General features: G+C 55.3%; 1 protein-coding gene across 2 annotated transcripts in view; it reads right to left on the minus strand.

Moving 5' to 3' along the window:
• Window positions 1-4,194: 4,194 nt before the first annotated feature.
• The window catches only part of MAN1C1 (mannosidase alpha class 1C member 1), a 135,121-nt gene continuing 117,961 nt past the window's right edge, over window positions 4,195-21,354 (minus strand). For both annotated transcript variants that reach the window (XM_005607334.4, XM_070251121.1), the window contains 5 exons: window positions 16,992-17,107; window positions 11,531-11,750; window positions 8,818-8,990; window positions 7,412-7,527; window positions 4,195-6,438 (listed from right to left, as the gene is read on the minus strand). In XM_005607334.4, the coding sequence (XP_005607391.3) occupies window positions 6,318-6,438; window positions 7,412-7,527; window positions 8,818-8,990; window positions 11,531-11,750; window positions 16,992-17,107 (746 nt within the window). In that variant the 3' untranslated portion in view covers window positions 4,195-6,317. The remainder of the gene's footprint in view (window positions 6,439-7,411; window positions 7,528-8,817; window positions 8,991-11,530; window positions 11,751-16,991; window positions 17,108-21,354) is intronic.

The following is a 21,354-nucleotide window of genomic DNA, read 5'->3' on the forward strand; positions in this document are numbered from 1 at the left end:
TCTCATCTCAGCCCCTGGATCGGTGACGTCCCCACTTGGAGAGTGATAAATGGGTCTGGCCTGTCTCCCTGCTCTGTGCAGGGGGTGAGGGGTGAGGTCATCAAACTGGTGAACTGGGCGAGCCTGACACTCCTGTCACTTTAGCCAGGGGAGTGGTCACTGCACTGACAGGGCCACTGGACCCACAATCTGTACTCCATCTCTCTGGGACCTTCCTATCTCTTAGTGGAAAGAGCTCCCTTCCCCTCACACACACTTTCTGGAATTTCCAGTCAGCCCACGGACCAGGACAGCCCCCAGAAACCCTGCAATAAAACTGATCATCAGTTCCGCACCTGGTTTCTTGTGTCTGTTCTCAACCAGTTGGACCTTGTGGGAGGCGGGTGGGTGACTAATCCCTAAACCTCCAGCACAAACATTTCTTGCTGTCTACAGTGTGTTGGGGAGACAATGGTTGGGACAAGGTCCCTGTCACCCAGGAGCTCCCAGGCTAGCAGGGAGGGGCTCATGCAAACCTGGGTCTGCCACAAGTATGGCCGGAGCCCAGGAAATGGAGTTTTTATGCCTGTGTCAGGGGTGTGGCAGGGAGAGGTCAGGTAGGCTTCCTGGAGGAGGTGACATTGAGGGCAGCCTTGAAGAAGGAAGAGGAGTTTAGTAGGCATACCTGGGGGGCAGAGACAGTCCAGGAAAGAGGCACAGGTGTGGAAAGACAAGGAAGTGTGTGAGAACACGGGCAGTTCTGGCTCAGTTTCTAAAGGAAGGAATCTCTGGGCTAATTGCATGTTTTCCTGGTTGGGTGTTACCATTCTCTAAAGCACTGAAGGCTTCTGGGAGAAAGATCTCAGTTATCGATCTTTTCACTTAGATAGGGGGTCGGGGGGGCACCTAATTTGTTGTCCCAGTTGGGACCCTTTTGAGAGCAGAGTGGGCATTATTAATTAGTGTGCTGGAACAGCAGGTCATGCTGAAACCGTCCCGAGCCAATGCTGTCAGCAGTCACCCTACACTTAGAGTCATTTGCATGAGAAGGGGGGTGATGGAGGTTGTGGGGAACGGTGGGGAGACCACCATGGCCTCCTGGAGCTGCCCGGAGGCCGGGAACAGCGGCTGGACCCAGCAGGCCACTCTGGGCCTCGGTTTCCTCCTCTGCGGGTGGTTGCCGGCCTCGCCTCCCTTCCCAGTTGTCGGGAGGAGCCATGGAGAACACCATGAAGACGAAGGGCGAACTGGACCTCACGTGCCCCGGACGCCTCTCGGCTGGACTCCTGGGTGAGCTCGCAGCGTCTTCCTTCCGCCCCGACCCCTGCCTGCGCACCCCCTAAGCCAGGCTGGCCCCTGGAAGCCCTGGGACAGCCAACAAATCTTCATCTCCATTTCCCAATTTCCGGAGATTCAGGGCTTATGGCAAAATGCTCACTCAATGCGAAAAGCAGAAAACATTTAGATTTATTGCTTTGAGAGTTTGGTCTGTCTCCTGGGCCTGGTTGATGCAGTCTCCTCCAAGTTTCAGAGCATTTGGTTTAAAAAGAAGAATTTTTGACAGCAGTGTTTTGCCTCACGTTTACGCAAGGTTTTATAGTTTACAAAGAGCATTCACATAATAACAATAACCATCATCACTGTAAGTGATGAGTTCCTGCCCTGGGGAGCTCAATTAACCCTTGAAATCACCCTTCCTGTCCACAGATGGAGAAGCAGGCAAGCAGAGGCTCAGAGAGGTTAAGGGGCTTGCCCAAGGTCACACAGCCCAGGGAAAGGGCAGAGTGGAGCTGCACCCAGTTCCATCCATTTCAGTCTCCTCTCCTGCCATTCTGCCTTTCTCATCTTCAGCCTGACCCGATCTGCAGACAAACAGTGAGTGAGAACAAAAGAAAACAAGTTAAAAACCAGAGGCTTTTGCAGAAAACTGTTGGAGGCTGGAGTGAGTGTAAAAATAACCAGGTGTGTTCAAGGGAAACCTCGAGTCTCCAAACAATATGTTTTGTGCTAAGATGATTTTCGTAATGATGCAGGTTGCGGAGGGTCCGGCGGGGCCGGGCTCAGGGAGCGGAGGGCTGACGTTCTGAGCTCGAAGGCCGCACCGTCCAAAACGGCCGCCAGGAACCACACACGGCTCTTTAAGTTTAATTAAAATGAAATAAAATTAAAAATTTAGTTCGTTGGTCTCACTTGTCACATTTTAAGTGCTCGATGTCCACATGTGGCTCGATATCCACATGTTGGATAACACAGATATAGGACGTTTCTGGCACCGCAGGCAGTTCCACTGGGCAGCATTGTTCTAAGCCATCAGCGAGTCTGCCCCGTCTCCTCCTGACCGTCCTGGTGGAGGGGGAGTCGCTGACACAGGTGACAGACACGCCTGCTCTGAGGCAGCTCCCTCTGCAGCCGAGGCACCTGTGATGCCATCCTGCCACTCTACTCACCAACCAAGGCCTCGCTACTCCAGGTGTGGTCCAGGACCGCAGCATCAGCAGCTCCCGGCAGCTTGTTAGAGACACAGGATCTTGGGCTTCATGCCAGACCCACTGAACGTGAACCTGCACTTTAACGAGATCCCCAGGTGACTCAGGTGCACATTTCAAGTTTGAGAAGCTCTGACTTAAGAGACAGACTGAGCGGGATCAAAATATTGCCCCAGATATAGGAAACCAAACCGATATTTTTAGATACAAAAAATCAGCATCAGCACCCCTCTCCCCGCAGGAGTGTGTGATTCAGCTTCAGTCGCAGTCGGTTGAGCATCTCTGTGCCACGTGATCAATGAGCATATTTCCAAGGACAGACCCCCAGGGGGGTAGGTGGGAGGAGCTGGCCCATTCCCCATCTCCAGCATCTTCTCAAACCACCATGGGATCACCTCCCCAAAGCAAAAGGAGCAGAACTGAGATCCGCATCTTGGCTCTCAGGGACGCTGCCTTTAAATCAGATTTTCTGTTTTTGCTTTTCCTTCCAATGTATTTGGTTTTTGAACTTTGCAAATTGCCAAAGACACAAAGTGATGCACAGAGCCAGTCTGAACAAACTCAGTCTCTTAACGGGAGGCATCTGGAAAAGGACCATGCCCGACCCCTTCCCGGGGGTGTGATGCTCCTCGGGCCTCAGTGCTGGGAGCCAGGTGCTAACGAAGGTTTCTGGGCAGGAAGCAGCAGCAAGCCCATCTGTGAAGAAAACAGGTGCAAAAGGTGGTTTCATCCTCGGGGAGGGCAAAGACGAGGCTCAAAATGAGACTGGCAGACGCCGAGCCCGGCTGGGGAAGGACGTGCCACTTCAGGCCCGGTCCCCTGAGCTTGGATTCAGCAGCTCCTCCTTCGGGAGGGTGACTCATCTCTTAATTCCTCTCTCCTCTCAGCCTACCTTGGGTTTTACTTATTTTTATCCTTGGAATGGAGTGAAGTTGCCAAAAGGATATTGTTCCACCTGCAAGGGCCCTCCTGGAGGATGAATTTTCAAATATTCATTTCTACAACTTGCTCACAGCAATAACGCAGAAGACAAGAGCGCCTGGGGAGGAGAGGGGGACAGCGACATGGGTCCCGGGGGGAGCCTGGGGCCTTGGGGAACTGAGAAGTGGGCTTTGCAATGGAGAGACATTCCAGGACTTGACTCTCAGGAGTTAGACAAGAGGAATAAGGGGAATGCTCAGTACGCTTTCAAAATTCTCTTTATAATGCTGAAAAAATCAAAGCCAAACCTGCAGAGCTCCTGCTGTTTTTGCCTGGCCAGCTGGCAGCTTCATTATTTTGGTGGCAAACTTCATGGTTTCTCGAGGGAAGAGCCCGTTGCCCACTGCACGGGGCCTTGGTGGCTCCGTCAGTCACGATGTCCTGCTCTCCACTTGGCTGGGGAGCACGTGACCCAGGCCAGGCCAATTGGAAGCTCTCTTCCTCCAAGGGAGACACAGCAGGACGGGGAATCGTTTGGACTCTCCCGTCCTGATGGCCTGCCTGGATCCCTGGGCAAAGCCTCTTCCTAGTCTTTCTTGAGGTCTGGCTGTCTATTCTTCTAAGAGTGCATGAGTCACCCCAAGGCATTTCAATACAGGGTTTTTTTTTTTTTTGCTTAAGTTGGACAGAGTTGGTTTCTCTTATTTGTACTTAAGAACCCAAACTGACACAAACACAAATGCCCAGCAACAGGGGCTCGGACCCAGAAAGCATGATACAGCACACGATGGAATACTACACAGCCAGGTACAGTAAGGAGGTAAATGTATATTTGCTGACATGGAAAGATGTTTACAGAATACAGTCAAGAGCAAAAGCAGATTATAATAAAACAGTATGCACAGTATACCATGTTTGCAAAATAGATTCTGTACATTCATAGAAAAAGATCTAGAAGAAAATATAACAGTATTTATTCTAGAAAGTAAGATGGCCAATGATTTTTCTTTCTGCTTGTCAATAAAGATCCTCCTAACCTTTCTATGATGTTCGTGTCGTGGGTTTTTCTGTTCTGCTGCTCCTTTAAACGGGCACCGGCAGGCTGCCAGAGCCACACTTTCTTGATGCCTGTCTAGAGTGAAGGGATTTGCTGGGCTCAGGCAGTGACTCATTCACCAAACGCCAGGGCTCCTGCCGCAGGGACAGCTCACCTGTAGCTCTGACCACTGCTTAAGAAGGTGCTGGAAGCATCTGAGTCTCCAGAACAAGGCAGCAGTGCTTCCCGCAGTGCCAGGGCACCAGCAGCCTCCCGCTTACCTCACAGCAACCTTGTGAGGTGTGGGGTCTTCCTCTGCTTGATGGAAGAGAGTGGCCCAGAGAGGGGAGGTGACCTGCCCAGGGTCCCACAGCCGGGGCTTAAGGCCAGGTCACCGGCCCAGGGCCCAGCACACTGGCAGCTACTCAGGTTTGCTAACAGAGCCAGAATGGAGCGGCTGAACGTGGGGAAGGGCTCAACGTTGTCCTGTGCAGTCAGCAGTGCGACAAGCTGCAGGGGTGAGGGTGAGGTTGAGGGGAGGAGGCGCCTGAACTCCCTGCTCTGCGTGCTGGGCCTCCTCCCAGGGAGCAGGTGGCGGCCAAGGCGCAGAGTGGACGCAGGGGACACCCTTCCCGCTGCCCCTTCTTCTCTCCCAGGTCCTGGTGTGACGGCCAGCTGCTCAGGGAGGCGCTCCGCCGTCCCCAAGATAGGTCCTGGCTGTCAGGACCTCGCCCGCCTGTCTCCTCTGCAGCATCTCATGTAACTTGCAGCCACGTGACTTATCTGTCACTTTAGTTCACTGTCTGTCTCTCCCCCTTGACTGGACGCTCCCTGAGGGCAGGGCTTATGACAGTTGTGGTCCCAGGTATGTCCCTGGCATCTAGCCCAGTGTCTGGTCCCCTGCAGGCACTCACCAAGAATTTGCGAATAATGGAATAGATGAACACAGGACTGGGGTGGTGGACAAACCACAGGGGCTGAGCTCGCCTCTGTCTTTACTGGCTGTGCGACCTCAGGCAAGTTGCTGCCCCTCTCTGGGCCTCTTCCAAGCCTTGACCTAAGTATAACTATCCAACTCCATTGAAAGGACTGGCCTCACTGAATATATTAGGACCAATTTAAGGGAGGGCAATAGAAGCTGGAGTCTTTACTAAATGGTATCTTAAATCAACTGCTGGTTGACTATCCTTTCTGAGGATAACATTGCAGTGTTTTCCCAGGAGTCACTAATGTGCAATGAACCCAATCATATTTCTTATTCAATAAACTCTTTTATTGTAAGTTTACAGATTTTTCCATTACAACAATGAAAATAGCCCTAGTGATTCGTAACACTGAGGCCCAAATCAAAGCCCCTCCTCAAATTATAAAGATAAATGACAGAGTTGAACACATAGCAAAGGCTGGGCAGAGGCATTGAAAATATAGAAAACGAGGTCCAGGTTTTGTGGGCATGTGCAAACACTTGAAGGTTTAGTTCATCAGGATGACACTGTTTTTGAAAGCACACGATTTGGAAAACTATATTTATAATTTGTGATAAAACACAACTGTAGAGAAAAGGCAAAATCAAGCAAAAACAAAAAAACCCTGAAAAACGAAAGGTAGTGAATCAAATACATGGGGTCGATATGGAAACCTCTGGTCGTTCGGCCCTGGAATGGCAAGTGAGTGGGTTTCATAGAAATTCTCCATAGAAAGGAATGTCTGGGCCTGGTGTGGCATCGCTGCATCTCCAAGTCCTGTCTCCTCACAGAGGAAAAGAAGTTGCTTGTCCGACACATCGGCCCGGGGCCCGTCTGGACTGGGGCCCACGTTCCCAGTCCCTTTGGGAACAATCCCAAATCCAGGACGGGCGCAGGCGGCCCGGCAGTGGCAGGGAGGCGGGGGCAGCGTCAGCCCCCCGCCCTGCTGGAGCTGTCCAGGTGGTTCACGGGCAGCGGGTGGGCCTCCGTGTTGAACACCCAGTCTTCCGGGGAGAGCACGTCATCTTCAGAGAACAGAAGATAGAGATACCTGTGCCCCCGGGCAGGGAGCGAAGCAAGACACAGCCTGTCAGTGTTCTGGGGAACGAGGACCCAGTGGGAACGGATCCCAGGAGCCCCTGTGAGGAGCCTGTGGCTAAGGGTGCAGGGAGGCCCGAGACCCCAAATCTGCCTGGAGGGCTGGTCTCAGGGAGGGAGCTGTGGGTGGGAGGAGAGCCCTGGGCTTTGGGGCAGAGGCCTGGGTTAGTCCTGGCTCTGCCCCAGCCCTCGCGCCCAGCCAGCTTCACTCGGGTTCTCTCCCCACCTGGCCCTGTATGTGAGCCCTGCGAAGACCCCCTTAGGGCCTAGATTCTCCTTTCTTTGCAGGGTGGCCTGAGTGCTGCACCAGTCCAAACTCTGAGGCTGCTCCCTATGTGCCCCCCAGGAGACTATAGTGACATAGATGTTGGGGCGCTAAAATGAACAGGGAGTTGTGACTCCAGAACTCCAGCTTCCCAAGCCATGGGGTTCTTTCTGGAAGGAAAGGGCCATTCCAATCCATCTTAAAGGGTTAAAGCACAAGGGGACTGCTTTGGGGAACAGCAAGGAAATGGGGTGGCCCAGTCCCACCCCAAGAACGAGAGAACAGAGCAGCAGCTGTTCTGAAGAGGGCAAGTCAACAGCAGTGACCAGTGCTGACGTCATCCTCGACATGATTCCCATCTTACAGCAGAGGACACAGTTCCAAGGACTAAGTAAACCGAGAGACAGTTGACTCCTCACACAGCTAAAACTCAGGGGTGGAGTCCAAGCCAGTCTCTCCCTGAGTGGAGACACCAGCCTGGCCCAAGGCTCACCCTTGGGGGTGTGTAACCCTCCAGATCCCAAGGCCCCCATCCCTCATGGCCTCCCTGTGATGTCAGAGCCTGACTGTCAGTGAAGGGGGGACCGCTGACCCCTCCCCGCATCCCTAAGGAAAGCCTGAGTTGCCCTCTGGAAAGAACACCGGCCAAGCCCCAACTCACTTCAGTGTCTCCGCTAGAAAGAAAGTCTGCTGCTTGTTGTCGTGGTTGGGGATGCTGCTGTACACGTCGTGGATCCCAGAGAAGCCAGCTTCCGTTCGACAGTTTTTCTCTAGGGCCTGAAGAAAAGCAAGGCAGCCTCAGCGTGGGGAGAGGAGAGGTCCCCAAGACTCGTGCCTGCCCAGCTCGCAAACAGGCAGGCCCGGAGCCCTCAGCTGGGGACCCCGGCGTTTGTGGAAGCAGAAGGCCGAAGTATTCTTCCAGGGTTCAGCTGCCCTGCCGCCAGGCTGGAGGGGCCACCCTCCCTGGGCCCGTCACTGACAATCAGTGACACGGGCCGCCTGCCCTGAGCTCTTGCAGTCTGAACCCAGAGGAAGCTTCTCCTTGCCTTTCAGGGAACTAGAAGGACCTGACAGTCACCCCCACAGTGGGGACAGAGGAAGGCACTGGTGCTGTTCGTGGCTGGGATCTGGAGACCAGACCTGGCACACCCCAGGGCTTCCCCACAGAGACGTGGTCCCTGGGCCAGAGGTGAGTGGGCCACGGGCTGTCTGCCTTCTGTATAGAAATGCAGTTTCTACCCACTGAGGGGTCTGTGGGCTGGGCCCAGGAGCAGAGAACACTTGGCCTTCAATGGTCAAGAACCAGGGCCCCCTGGAAGCAGGGGACTCTGGCCAGTGACCTGTGTCAGGGAACCTGAGCAGGCCTCGTGCCCGCCTGAGTGCGATGCTCTGGGTGTGGCTCTCCCCAGGACAGTCAGTGCCCCTGAGGGCAGTGGGCCTGTGGGGCAGGAGCGGGGAGGTGGCGGGGGGGCACACAGAAGGCTCAGCATCCATCAAGGAAGCTTCTGGAGTCCACACACCTGCCTCTGACACCCAGCCCAAAGAGGGCCGTGAGGTTTCCCACAGGTGGTTGGGGACAAGAGGGCTAGTGGAGGGGAGGCTGGGGCGGGAGGAGGGAGCAGAACCCAGAGAAGGGGGCGCTGCCTGGGGCTGGGCTGGCTTTGGGTACAGGACGGGGTGAGCTACTGGCCCAGCAGCCAGTTCCTGTTCCAGAAGAGAACTCCAAGGCCACCTGTCCAGGCTTCAGGTCAGAAAGCAGCGCCCACACGGGCTCCGGCCCTCGCTGGCTGGCCCTGTGTCTGGCCTCTCACTGTGCTGACACCCGCCCGGGCCCGAAGGCTGCAGGCACTCAGAACCCTCTTCACAAGGTCCTGGCCAGAATCTGCCCAGCAGGAGACCCTTGGCTCTGCAAACACAACCTGGACCCTTTGCATTCTGAACCTCAGCCAGATGTCACCCTGGCTTGACCTTCCTCCTGGTGCCTGAGCTAGGGGGTTCTGGACGCTGACTGTGAGCTGTCTGTCAGGGCCACCCGTCACCCCCAGCCCTCGCCCCAGGCGCACTCACCATCACCACCTCCCAGCCCCACTCCCTGTAGATGGGGTCGTGGGTCTGCCGCCACAGGTACATGTAGCTCTCCACCACCTCCGGCCGCAGGATGTAGTAGCTTTCGCTGAGCTGTGTGGCCACTGCCTCTCTGCCTGAGTTGAACCAGAAGGCCTCGGGCCCCAGTTTGGTATCTGTGGGAAGGAGCAGCCAGAGGGCCCAGGTCAGACCTCCCCTCCCCGCTCTTCAGGAGGCAGCCGCCCCAGGAGGGATCTCAGTGGTCTGGAAGCCCCGGCCGAGCGCTGGCTGCTGATGGCTTGGCATGGGGGGCCCTGCTCGGTTTGCCCCGTAAGGCTGAGCCTGGCAGACACACAGCTTCCCTCTTGACCCACACTGGCCAAAGAAGACCCCGGGGCCTTGAAAACTTTGCAGTTTTAGAATCTGAGAATCCAGATGAACTACCCAGCACTCTGGGAAGGCAGAGGTTTGGGCGATGTCCCCAACTGTGTATTTTGAAACACTACTCCGTAAGTTGTCAGCCAGAGCTCAGCCAAGAAAGGGTTTCAGGTTTAAACATATTGGGGGAACAGTGCGTTAAATAAAATGGTCTCCTAGCTGCAGGACTTATCAGATCTTTTAATATGCTAACATGCATGATGCTTCTCCACAGACCCCCTGTCTTAGGGAATGGCTTTCAACACCTGGAACCAGCCGTCCAGAGCTGACAGTTTGGGAGCCCGGTGAGGTGGCGATGAGGGGAAGACCTGCCCAGCAGGCAGGTACTCAGGCGGAGGGAACTGATAGAGAAGGCCTGAAGAGGTCTGCGTACTGTTGTCTTTATTTGTTTGTTGCTTTTTGGACAATTCGCTGCCGTTCCTGTTTTCTGGATGACCACAATTATAACCACCACCGCAGCCACCATTCACACACATTATTTCAGTCCTCGAAAAATGTTTTTTTCCTAAGGTAGATGTTATTATTCCTCTCTCATGCATGTGGAAACTGAGGATCAGAGAGGCTAAGTAATTTGTCCAAGGCAACACAGCGAGTTGTGGTTGAGCTGGGATGGGACCCTGGATCTGTCTGATGCCCTTTCCCCAGGCTGTGCTCTCTCTTTCTGTCCTGGGTCTGACTCTCTAGGTCCAAAATTTAGGGTATGTGGGTCACATCTTCCTCCCTCGAACGCCTGCACATCCTGTCCAGGTGAGCTGAGGGCGCAGCTCTGGTCCACATGTGTGCCCCCTCCTCCCATTAGCATTCGGGACCCTCAGAGGCCCTGCACTGCCTTTCCTCGAGAGAGATGAGCTGGAGCTTTGCAGGATGTCCTACTCTGCCATGGAGGGCTGCATGGAAGAGGCACCAGCCAGACCCGGGCCCCTCCAAGCCTCTGGAGTGGTGCGGCTGCTCCGCCCATCAGAAAACAGTCGTTTTGCCAAGCTGCTAATGGGGTGAGGGCAGGAGCAACTGTCGCAGCCATCTGTGGACTAGCGGGCTGGCTGCAACAATATGCTCCATTAAACAGACTGTCTTTTATGGTCTGGGCTGATTGTCCCAGACAAATAGCGAGCTTTTTATTATTCCTGCGATTTCCTATTTGTTTACAGCCCTGGCAGAGACAGCTCTTTGAAGGGAACTAAAGACCGGTTTTAAGGACCCATTGCGAACGGCTGGCTTCCTGAAAACAGCTCTAGGAGATCTGGACTCAACCGGAGTGGTCACAGTCTCATTTCTGGGGGATGCTGACCAGCGCCTCCCACGCTGTTGGCTGAAGGCGGCTGGCAGTGTGGTCTCCATGGAACCCTCTGCCCCCCCGCCCCAAGGAGACTTGTGTTACTGTCCCCACTGGACGGATGAGAAAACAGAGGCCACCTGGCTGGTGAGTGGCAGAGCGGCACTTGAGCCAGGAATTTCTACTACAAATCTTAGGTCCTCTCCTCCCACCAAGACTGGGATTAAACTCCGTGGTGGGCACCTCCTGCGGCCCGGGGGGCACTGCTTGCAGAAGCAGCACACACGGTGCGGCCGGGCATCAGAAGAGCTGGGTTCCAGCCCCGCTTAGCTACGCATGCGCAGTGTGACTTTGGGCAAGTCACTTCCCCACTCTGGGCTGACTCAGTTTCTCCACGTGTAAAATAAGGAGTTGGGCTCATGCATCTAACGCGACCTCTGACTCTAGCACTGACGACTCTGCAGCGAGTGCCGGGTGGGCACGATGCAGGCACTCTTGAGCTTTCCGGTGGTCTTACATCAAAGAGGGTGACAAACAGGGTGCTGCCAGGAGGGGATGAGACCCCCTAAATGGGGGGATTTTGGGGAGGAAAGGGGAGAAAGTTCGGGGGTAGCAGCTCCGGGATGAGGGACTTGCTAGGCTCAGGCAGCCAATGTTTCTGCCTCAGGGGCTGGGGGACCCTCTGCTCTGTGACCCTCACATGGGACCTTGGCCAAGTCACCTCCGAGCCTCAGTTTCCTCATCTGTGTTGTGAGGTTCAGTGATGATGTGTGCGTCAAGTGCTGAACAACACCTACACACACAAAGCGCTTAACACATCATCACTCTTTTCCCTTTAATTTAGGGCACAATCTCAGCACAGACAACCTGTCCCCATTCAGATTTGACATAACTTCAAGGCGAGGCTGCCCTAAGTCCATGCGTCCCTTCTCACTGCCACTCTGCTGGTCTCTCCTGGTGGCTAGCCTCAGTCTCACCTGCTGCCCCTTCCCCTTGCAGGGTTACCTGAGCGGGCGTACGACTCGTGGCACGTCTTGGTGATCTGGGCTGCGAGCTCTCGGTAGTGGGCCCTCTTTTCTTCCTTGGCATCCTCGGCACCGAGGGCGATCATGCCCCCGGAGAAACAGGCCAGGTGCCCCATCTTGTGGTCCAGAATCCCCCCTCGCCACTCAGCAATGTAGGTCAGCCCCCCGGGAGAGACATTCAGCAAGTGGGTCTCTATTGCCTGGGAGCAAGGTGGGGATTGGGCAGGGAGAAGGGGCAGGGGTACAGAGAAGGGAGAGGAGAGGACGGAAGATGAGCATTTCCGAGACAGCAGCGAAAGCGGCTCTGCTGAGCCCTCCACCCCAGGCAGAGGCGGCCTGCTGGCCCGGGCTGGCGGCCGCTCCTGACGGGGCCACAGGAGGCTCTGCCACTCGCCCAGCCGAGGCCGGCGCCTGCTGAGGGGCTTGGACACAAGGCAGCTCCCCAGGGCGAGTCTCTCATACAGACTTTTAAATCTTCAACATACAAAATTAAAAAAAAAAATCTCTTTAAAAATTGTTGTCATCGTCCATTATATCCTCTGTTAGGGCATCTTAACCTGAAGCCCGGCTGGCCTGTGGGAAGAGGGTCCATATATTTTATCAGATTCTCAAAAAGGACTACAGAGAATTAAGAGCTGCTTCCTACAGGCCCTTGTCAGACGGCTTCTCATTTAACACCCACGACAAGCCAGGCACACGGGCTGCAGTGCCCTATACAAAGGGGTCAAGTGGCTTGTCCCACGTCACCCAGCCACATCAGGATTAGGACGAGGAGCCCCAGATGCCCAAGCACGGCGCCTCCCACTACCCAACGACGGCCACTCCTTTTGGTGGCAAGGCACTTTGGGAGCCCCCTGCTCCTGCAGCAGGTGATGCTGTTGGGAAGGACTCTGGGGGTGTTGGGGGGTGCAGGTCTCAGTCTTTGTGCCCCCCGGCTCCCTGCTGGTCCCTGGGAGCCCTGGAGAGCCAGGTGATGGCAGCAGCTGCCCAAACAACCACAAGGCTGGACTCGAAGGGGCCATGGGTCATGGTCCAAGGCTGGGGCCTCTGGGGCCCCGGCCAGGCCTCTGCATTCTATAAATAATGAATTGACTGCATCTCGTGCCTGCTCTGGACCCTGAGAGGTTTACGCTGCCACCACAGACACGGCTCCTGGGCGCAGACTCCTTGGGTTCAAAACCCATCTCCACCAGGTCGAAGTTGGGTGACATCAGGCAGGTTCTGCGCTCTCTCTGTGCCTCAATTTCCTCATGTGTAAAATGGGGTAAGAGCATGAACCATTTCACAGGGTTGTGAGGATGAAACAAGACGTGTCTGCAGAGCTCGGCCTGCTTCCCAGCTCGGGGGGTCCTCATGGACGTTGGCCATTACAGCTCCTCTCCAGGCGGCCCCCGCCCCAGCCATGCTGGCCTCCTTTCATTCACAGCCCCCCCCTCCCCACGTGGAGCATTTTGGGAGCACAGTGCTGTGCTTGGTGCAGGGGACACAGCCCCTGAGGATGGGTCTGGACCCCGCCTCAGGGAGCTCACCGGTGAGCGCAGAGACCTCCCCGAAATCAAATACATGGAAGAACTACAGTGTGTGCTCAGTACTTTGAATGAAACTCACTGAGGGGCCAAGACAGAAAAAAGCTTGCGGAGGGGCTCTACTCTGCAGAGTGAGCTCAGAGAAGGCGGTGACCAGATAAGAAGGTGACGGGGCCTGCAGGAAGGCTGGGTTTTCTTCCTGCCTCGGGGCTCCCTCCCCCTGGGCTGACCCCAGCTCGGCCTTTGGGCCTCCTCCGGGAGGCAATCCCTTGGAGAGGGCACCCTGATCTAAAGCACTCCCGTCGCTCTGCCACCCTGTTCTCTCTCAGCGTGGCACCACCCCCACTGTTTGCGTATTTGTGCGTGTTTCTGGGGAGCATCTGTCTCTCTCCCAGGACTCGGCGCCGTGGCAGCAGAAGCCACCACCCACAGTCCCAGCCAGTGCCTGGCACAGGGAAGGTGCTCAGACAACGTTTGCTCCTTCACTGGTTTTCCCTTTTCCTTGTCCTGCACGGCCCAGGGTGGTGGGCTGGCTGGACCCTCACTGAGCAGCAGGCGGGGAACCTCTGATGCTGTGACATGCCCGGGTGCCTGCTTCACGTGGAGAGGAGTCCCGAGGAGGCCTGGAGAGCCGCCTGCCGCTCTGCCGGGTCTGATCTGGGCCGGGTGCATGGCAGCTGCTCCACATCACTAAGCATGCGGGGCGGGAGGGGTGGTAGGGCTAGTCCAGGGCACAGAAACCCAGCTCAGTCACCCGGTGTCAACACAATGGAGAGAACACGGACAGCGGGGGAGACCTCAGGAAGCCTGCCCGGTAGCCAGACGTCTGCACCTTCAAGACCATCTCCCACAGGTGATTTCTGTTCGGGGTTAACCCCAAGCTAAGTAATTGCAGTGAAGAGGAAATGAGAGACCAGTCTCTCGCGGAGGACACAACTGAGACAAGCAGATGCAAAGACAAGGCTTTCTAAAACCCTAAGCAAAGCACAAGACAGCACAGGCTGGCAACCGCCAGGTAAAAAGGCTTAAGTCATAGCAAGGAGCTGGCTGAGAGCCAGAGACCCGGGTTCGAATCTCGGCTCCACAAGTGGAGAGCTGGGTGACCCAGGGCAAGTGATTTCACTTTTCTGAAGAGTCCCTTTCCTCGTCTGTAAAATGGGAACAGTAACTCCTGGGCTGGTTTTGAGGCTGGTCAGAGACTCTGGCTTCTTTTGCCCCCTGGAGGGGACCCATCTGCGCACTTCCCGGACTGGATCTGGAGCCAGTCAGACCCGTGTTTGCGCCCTGGCTCTGACACTTGTTGCCTAGTGACCTTGGGCCCTTCTGAGCCTCAGATTCATCATCTGTAAGAGGGGGCTAAATACGACATGGCACCCAGCGCGCCTGCCCGGAGGAGGCCGCGGGGACAGAGGCTCCCCCTGTTCTTACCGACCCTCCCCCTGTGACCCTCAGGGCTGTGCCCAGTCGGCCTGTCCGAACCCCCCACGCCCACCCAGCTGGACATTGGTCTCACTACGCACTGGAGGCCCCTGGGCAGCTTCGTGGCTGTGGCGGCCTGGAGGTTCTGCTGTGACCTTGTCGGGGTGCAGCCTGGACATCGGGATTTTACAGCTCCCCAAGTGATTTTTAACATGCTGACATGGTTAAGAACCACCAGAATATTCTTCAAAGCCTCAAACTTGCCAGAGGCCCAGACTTTACCCAGGGCCAGGGACACTCCAGGCTCTTCACTGGGGAGATCAAATTCGGCAGCAGAGCTGAGTTCTCTCCCGTTCAATCAAGTGCTTTCCATAAGGCTCCCCGTTTGCTTAAATAATTCATGGCCATTCTTCCCTTGAAGCCTCAACTCCACTGTGCCCTGAGGGCAGGGAACCAGGCTGCCGTTAACTTTCTGTTTACTCTGCAAGGCACTGCAGAAAGATCAGAGAGGGCCTTTCTGGGCAGCATACCTGCCACCGCTAAAAGCTAATCCTCTGACAGCAGATGCTGGCTGCGGTTTACGCTCAGCCCTAGAAGCGTGGAGTGGACGGGGCTGAGACTCAGACTGAGCTGGACCTGGAGTCCCAGCAGCTGCTTCACGACTGAGGCCTTGGTATCAGGGAGCTGGGCAAGGAAAACTCATCACTGAGCCCATAGTTTAAAGGGTCCAGAAGTGGCAGAGCTGGAGCTAGACTCTGGAGGCCTGTTTCACTGTGCTTCCTTTAAGTACTATCATTTCTGGCCAGATTCATGCGATCAGAGGGTAGTTAGAGATCACTCATCCATCCATCCACCCATCCTTCTTTCCATCCACCCAACTACCCACCCATCTATCCATCCACCCACACATCCATCCATTCACCCACCCCTCTATCTACTCACCCATCTATCCATCCACCCACCCATCTATCTATCCATCCACCCACCCATCCACCAATCCACCCATGCATCTATCCTTCTCTCCCTCCAACCTTTCAGCATTCATGCATCTACTTGTTCATCAAATAGTTACTGTATGCCTCCAAAGTACCAGGCACTGTTTCAGGAGTGAGGCTATACAGTGAATGAATAAACAAGATCCTTGTTCCTGGGTAGCTCACATTCTGGGAAGATAGACAATAAACAAGTAAACAAAGATGTGCACATGATAATTTCAGATGCCAGTGAAGGTGAGTAAGAGAATATGTCTGGGATATGTGACAGAGAGAGGTTGGGAAAGGCTAATTTCAGTGGCATTTGAGTTGACCAGTAAGTGAGACCTATCTATTTGCATGATATTCCAGCTAGAGGGACATCAAGTGCAAAAGCCCTGAGGTGGGAAGGAATCTGGTGTGTCTGAGGCAGGCTGGGGACCAGAGCTGAGAGGGCAAAGGGGAGCGAGTTCAGGGTGATTGACAGGCCTAGATCAGGTGGAACCTGGAGGGCAAAGGCGAGGAGTCTGGTTTGTTCCAAGTGCTCAGAGGAGCCAGTGAGGGGAGGGATGTGCATTTCCAGCTGCTCTGGCTGCTGTGTGGAGAAGTGACTTGGAGGGAGGGCGGGGAAAGGCAAGGAGACCAGTTTAGAGGACATAAGGCAGTAGCTTAGACCAAGACGGCAGCAAAGTAGATCCAACCTGCTCAACTCACTTTATGGAGAAACTGAGGCCCGGAGACTGCCCAGTGCCTTTTTCTGAGTTGGGTTCAAAGGTATCTGTGGATGGGCTGAGGGGATTCCAGACCCCCTTCCCAAAAGCTCAGGCTACCCGATTCCCCCTTCTGTCCTAAAGTCTCCCCTCCCTTTGGAGGCACTCACCCCTTGTTCATTTCACACCCCATGGACAGACCAGCAGTGGTGACGGACAATGGGGATAACACTGTAGCTCCAGCTCTGCCAGTTCTGTGCTGTGTGGCTTTGAGCAAGTGCCTTCCCCTCTCTGGGCCTTGGTTTCCATCCACATGAAGAGGAGCAGAACTGGGTGCTCCCCTGAGGGAGACCCCTCCCGGCTTAGATGCGCAAACTATGTCCCCTTTGGTTTGGCAGGAAGACGGCTGAGGGTCTTGCTTGGGCAGCCTCACTTGGGGGCTCCCAGCCCACCGTCTGGCTGCATTCTGGGCTCTGACACATCAACTGAGGCACAGACACGGTGGTTTCTGAATCAGACTGCCTGCGCTTCCCGTGAGACCTCGGACAAATGACTTCACCTCCTTGAGCTTGGGTTTTGCATCTGAAACATGAGGATGCTAACACAGCCCTAATTTCAAGGTGTTTGAGAAGAGTCACGAGACAGGGTGTGCAAAGTGACTGGCTGGGGAGGGGACGGTCTTGTTCTTCCAGCCAGCTCGCCGTGGGGGAGGGGTGAGCACCCCCCCGACCCCACGCCCCTCAGCACTCAGGGGCCTGGGTGAGAGCCAGTGGCCAATGACCAACGGCCTGTGAAGAATAAGGCTCTCATCTTACCTCCAAGGCTTCGTAGTACATGTCTTTGGCCTCCATATCTGTCTTGGCCGACATCAGCCAGGATTTGATCAAATATTCATAAAAACTGTCCCCGAGTCCTCCAACCGAGACGTGGTCTGTGAGGGGAAAGATGACAAGAACATTATCTCCATCTGTTGAGGCCGCAGGCGGGACTAACCGGGCGCCGTCTCGCCTGCCAGCCTCGGTGGCCCCCGGTGCTATGCGCGGGCAGTGAGAGAGCATTTAATCAGCAGCCTCCAAGCCCGGAACAGGGGCCGAGAGAATGGCATGGCCCGTGACTCAGGGGACACCAGGGCCGTCCTGACGCGCGATCATCCCGCACGAAAGCGCGCGGGCTCATCCGGCCACTATAAATCATGCTGCTTCAGCCGCGGAGGACGCAGGGCCTCCGGTTATTAACTGTAAATGAGTTGCATTTCTTTAAAAAGATAATGTGGTGGCAGGGAGTTCAGAGATTTTTATTACCCTGCGACAAACATGGTAATTAATGCGGGGCAGGTTCATAAAAGGCCACAGAAAGGAGGAAGGAGACGCTTAATTTAGTCGGACAAAGTACAGAGCTGCTCTGGAGAAACCGAGTTTAAATTTAGCAAATTGTGACACATGCAGATCAGTGGAGCCGGGGGAGGGAAAATCGCATCTGTGGACCCCTCTCTGCCCTGTTGGCATCTGCCTCGAGTGGCAGGACCTCCAGGTTGTGGCTGAATGAGGTGTCTGCACCCAGGGCTGTCCTAGGAGCAAGATGGGTCGACCAAGGAGCACTTAACCACAGAAGCAAGACACGAAAATACTTCACTCACACGCCTTAGAAATGAACAGTGGGGAAGCATAAGGCTCTCACTACAGGCACAAGAAAGGGCAAACTTCAGTGCCCTGTTAGGATTCACGTGCGCAGAAAGACAGCAAGGAACACGGCGAGTGGGTTAAGGCGGCAGGCTGGGGGGGAATGGGAAGAGTGTTTTCAGCTCCTCTGGGCAAAGAGCGGGTAGAAAGAGAGAAGAGAGGGAAAGCGGGTGGCAGGAAGAGAAGGAAACAGAGAATACAGCACCAGCCACCGCTGATCAAAGGTCCACTGTGGGCCAGGAGCTTCACTGGATAATTTACAACAATCTTCCCAAGAACCCTGCAAGGTAAGCACTGTGAACCCTGTCTCCCAGATGGGAAACAGAGAGCAGGCCGAATAGCCCATCCAAGGCCACCAAGCCAGAGAGCCCTCACTTCCTCAGCTTTACAGTCAACCAGAGAATGCAAACAAAGATGCTCAAGGAAAGGAAGGACATGGGTGAAGAGAGAGGGACAAAAGTCAGAGGTAAACATGGATGGGGACAGGGAAAGGGGGCGGGGGGGCCCCCCTAGTAAACCAGTGCTTCCGGCCCTCCAGCCCCTCCACAAACAAATCCTGGCCGAGCAGGGGTTCAGGGACAGGACAAACACTTGCAAACACTGGAACAGACCTGAACGAGCAGCGGGTGGGTGGGGGTCAGTGTGGGCTGGACTTTGCCATGTGAAGAGGGAAGAGGGACCAGCATAGAGGACCCCCACTCCTACCCCCAATGGTAGGTGGAGGACACGGCTTGGGCAAGCACAAAGGGAGGGACAGGGATGCGCCAGGCCCAGCATGTTGACGGGGTGTCCACGGCTGGAGCAGGAGGTCTGTGCAGAGCAGGGGTGGGGAGGCGGGGAGGCTGGAAGGCACACGGGGTCAGCCTCCGCTTAGAGCAACAGCTCAGAAGGGGTTCATCATCTCCACTGGCCTGCCTCCTCTCACTGTTTTCTCCGCCACCCCAAACCGTCCTAGCCCCAGCCCTCCCATGCTTTTCCTCACCTCTGATGACCCCTCGCCTAGAATACCCTTCCCGCCTTGCCCGGCGAAGACTTCCTCACTGCCATGCCTCAGCTCAGGCATCACCCACCCCAAGAAAGGCTCTCCTCAGTGTCTTCATAAACCTGCTCCCAGCCTCTCCACAGGCTGACCGTGAGGAGTGAGGGAGATAAGGCACACGCAACCTCCGGCCCAGTGAGCTTCAGGTGGGAAGCGCTCAGCAGGAGCCATCCTCCCACTGCTGGGTGCATGCCTGGCCAGCAGCTGCTCTCAACACTGTGCCATAAGCATCTGTTGATGGGTCTGCCTCCCCTACCAGGCTGGGGCTCTGTGTGGGGAGGGACCACGTATGATTCACACCTTAGGCCCAGTACCTCTATGGCACATGGCAGATGCCCAGTAAGTCCTGATCGAATGAAAGGAAGGTAGGTTTGAGCTGTGCTTGGAAGGGCCTCGAATGCCAAGCCAAAGAGTTTGGACTTCATCATGTGATTGCAGAGAGAGAGTATGTGTGTGTGCGTGTGTGTGTGACACGGCAGAGGGCTTCACCTGGCAGGGGTGTGCACAAGCGGGAGCCAGGTCACCAGGAGTCGCATGGGCGTTTGAGACACGACAGCCTCTTGGGGATATGTGTATAGTCTGTGTCTCAGGGGGCTTCAAATGAAGTGGTCAGTTTTCATCTGGAGGCCCCACTGCTTCCTAGTAAGCATGTGTGCAGTATCTTCCCAGCACCATGGGGCACACTGGGAGAAGTGCAGGGGTGGGAATTAGCAGACGTGGATCTGCCATTAGCTCAGGGCAAGCCATTTTGCAGTCTGGGCCTCAGTCTCCTTACCTGTGAAATGCCAAAGCAGAGCGTGAGTTGGTGTCCATGAGCCCTAGAGCAGAGTGGGGTTCCTCTGCTTCCTGACTGTGTCAACGCTCTCATCACACTTGGCAGCAGGAGGTGCCGCCCTACAAGCCTGGGCATCAGCAGGCAAGAGAGCAGCGTGATGCTGGGGGAGGCTGCCAGGCTGGCGCTGACGGGAACGCACACTCCTATACCCACCGGGGAGAATCTGGATTTGCCACTTCCCTCCCACTGGGGAAAATGTGGGATTCAGGCAGCGGACAAGGACAAGCCACTCCAGGGCCCAAGCTGAAGGGCTGGCAGCTGTCTGAGCTCTAAGTGTCTCTGCTGGGGTCGGTTGCATCCGCTCTTGGTGCCAGCAGGAGCCTGAGGGACTTATCCTGGCTTTGAAGTCCTAGTGGCTGGAGGGTCTCGGCCTCCCCCGTCTCCCTGAAGCTCAGCTCCCAGCAGGAGAGGGGAGCAGGCGAGAATAGAGGCCTGGGACGGGGCTGCGGCCCAATTCCTCAATCGCCTCTCTAAACTGCCATTTCTGTGGTTGCAAATGAACTAAACAGAGGATTTAAAGGAAGAAAAGAACGTGAACACACTTAGCTTATGCAAGTTGGGAACGTTATCATCTGCTGGAAAAATACACAATCACCAAAAAACACAATAGAAACCACAGAAAACCTGAGATGACCCAGGCGCCAAAGCCAGGGGAGGAGGTGGGCAGGCACCCAGATGAGCAGGACTTTGTAACCTTCCCTCTGCTCTTTAGCAGGCCTCGGGTTCATATTTTATTAATACAAAACAATTTTCCAGACGTGAGTGCCTTTGCCCAGCCCCGCGACCCTGGCGCAGGCTGAAAAGAAAATAATGCTTCTCCGAGGGGGCTCCCCTGTAATTTGCCAAGGTGGCTGTTCAGGCTGGGAAGCCACACCCCTCTCCTTTTTATGGGTTTTGCTGCATTGTCCTGGAGCCACGAAGGCCGGCAGCGGCGTAGTTTATCTCATCCTCAGTCAGGCCTTGCAATTAAAAGCAGTAACAGTTATTGAACTGTCTCCATCGTGGCCATAATCTGTAATTCAAACCTTCGTTTTCTCCTGGCACTTTTGGGTTTGGCGGTGTGTTTTGGTTAAAAATACTTTGCATTTCTATAAGCGGTTTTTGCAGGAGGACCCGTGGGCGTGAGGTCATCACCTGTGAAAATTCCTGGGTCGAACTTTTTGGGCTTCCTAGACCCTCGGATCAGAGGGGCTCGGGGTGGGAAAGACGGGCTCGCAGTTTCTTCCAGTGTCCCTGCGGCCGGCCAGGCTGTGCTTGCATTCTTTTAGTGATGGGCACCATTACCTTTCGGGGCAGACAGATCACCTTCAGAAGGTGAACTGAAATCTGCTTGCTGCAGCTTCTGACCGTGCCTCCATGCCCTGCACGGTCCCCAAAGAACACATCTGGAGCTCTCCTCCTATCTTATAGGAGGGGAAAGCAAGACTTAGAGATGCCGCAAATCCCCCAGTCAGGCAGTAATTAGACTCATGTCTACTATGCCCCTGAGCCCTTGCTGATGCCATAACAACCAGGGCCAGAGGCAGGGGAAGGGAGAGGGGGCCTTGTTTGGGCAGACGCAGTGGAGGTGGGGGCTCTGGGAAGCTATTGGGGAGCCCCCAGAGGCAGGGCCCATGGTGGCAGCA

The sequence above is a fragment of the Equus caballus genome, chromosome 2, assembly GCF_041296265.1.
Source record: "Equus caballus isolate H_3958 breed thoroughbred chromosome 2, TB-T2T, whole genome shotgun sequence".
Lineage (NCBI taxonomy): Eukaryota > Metazoa > Chordata > Mammalia > Perissodactyla > Equidae > Equus > Equus caballus.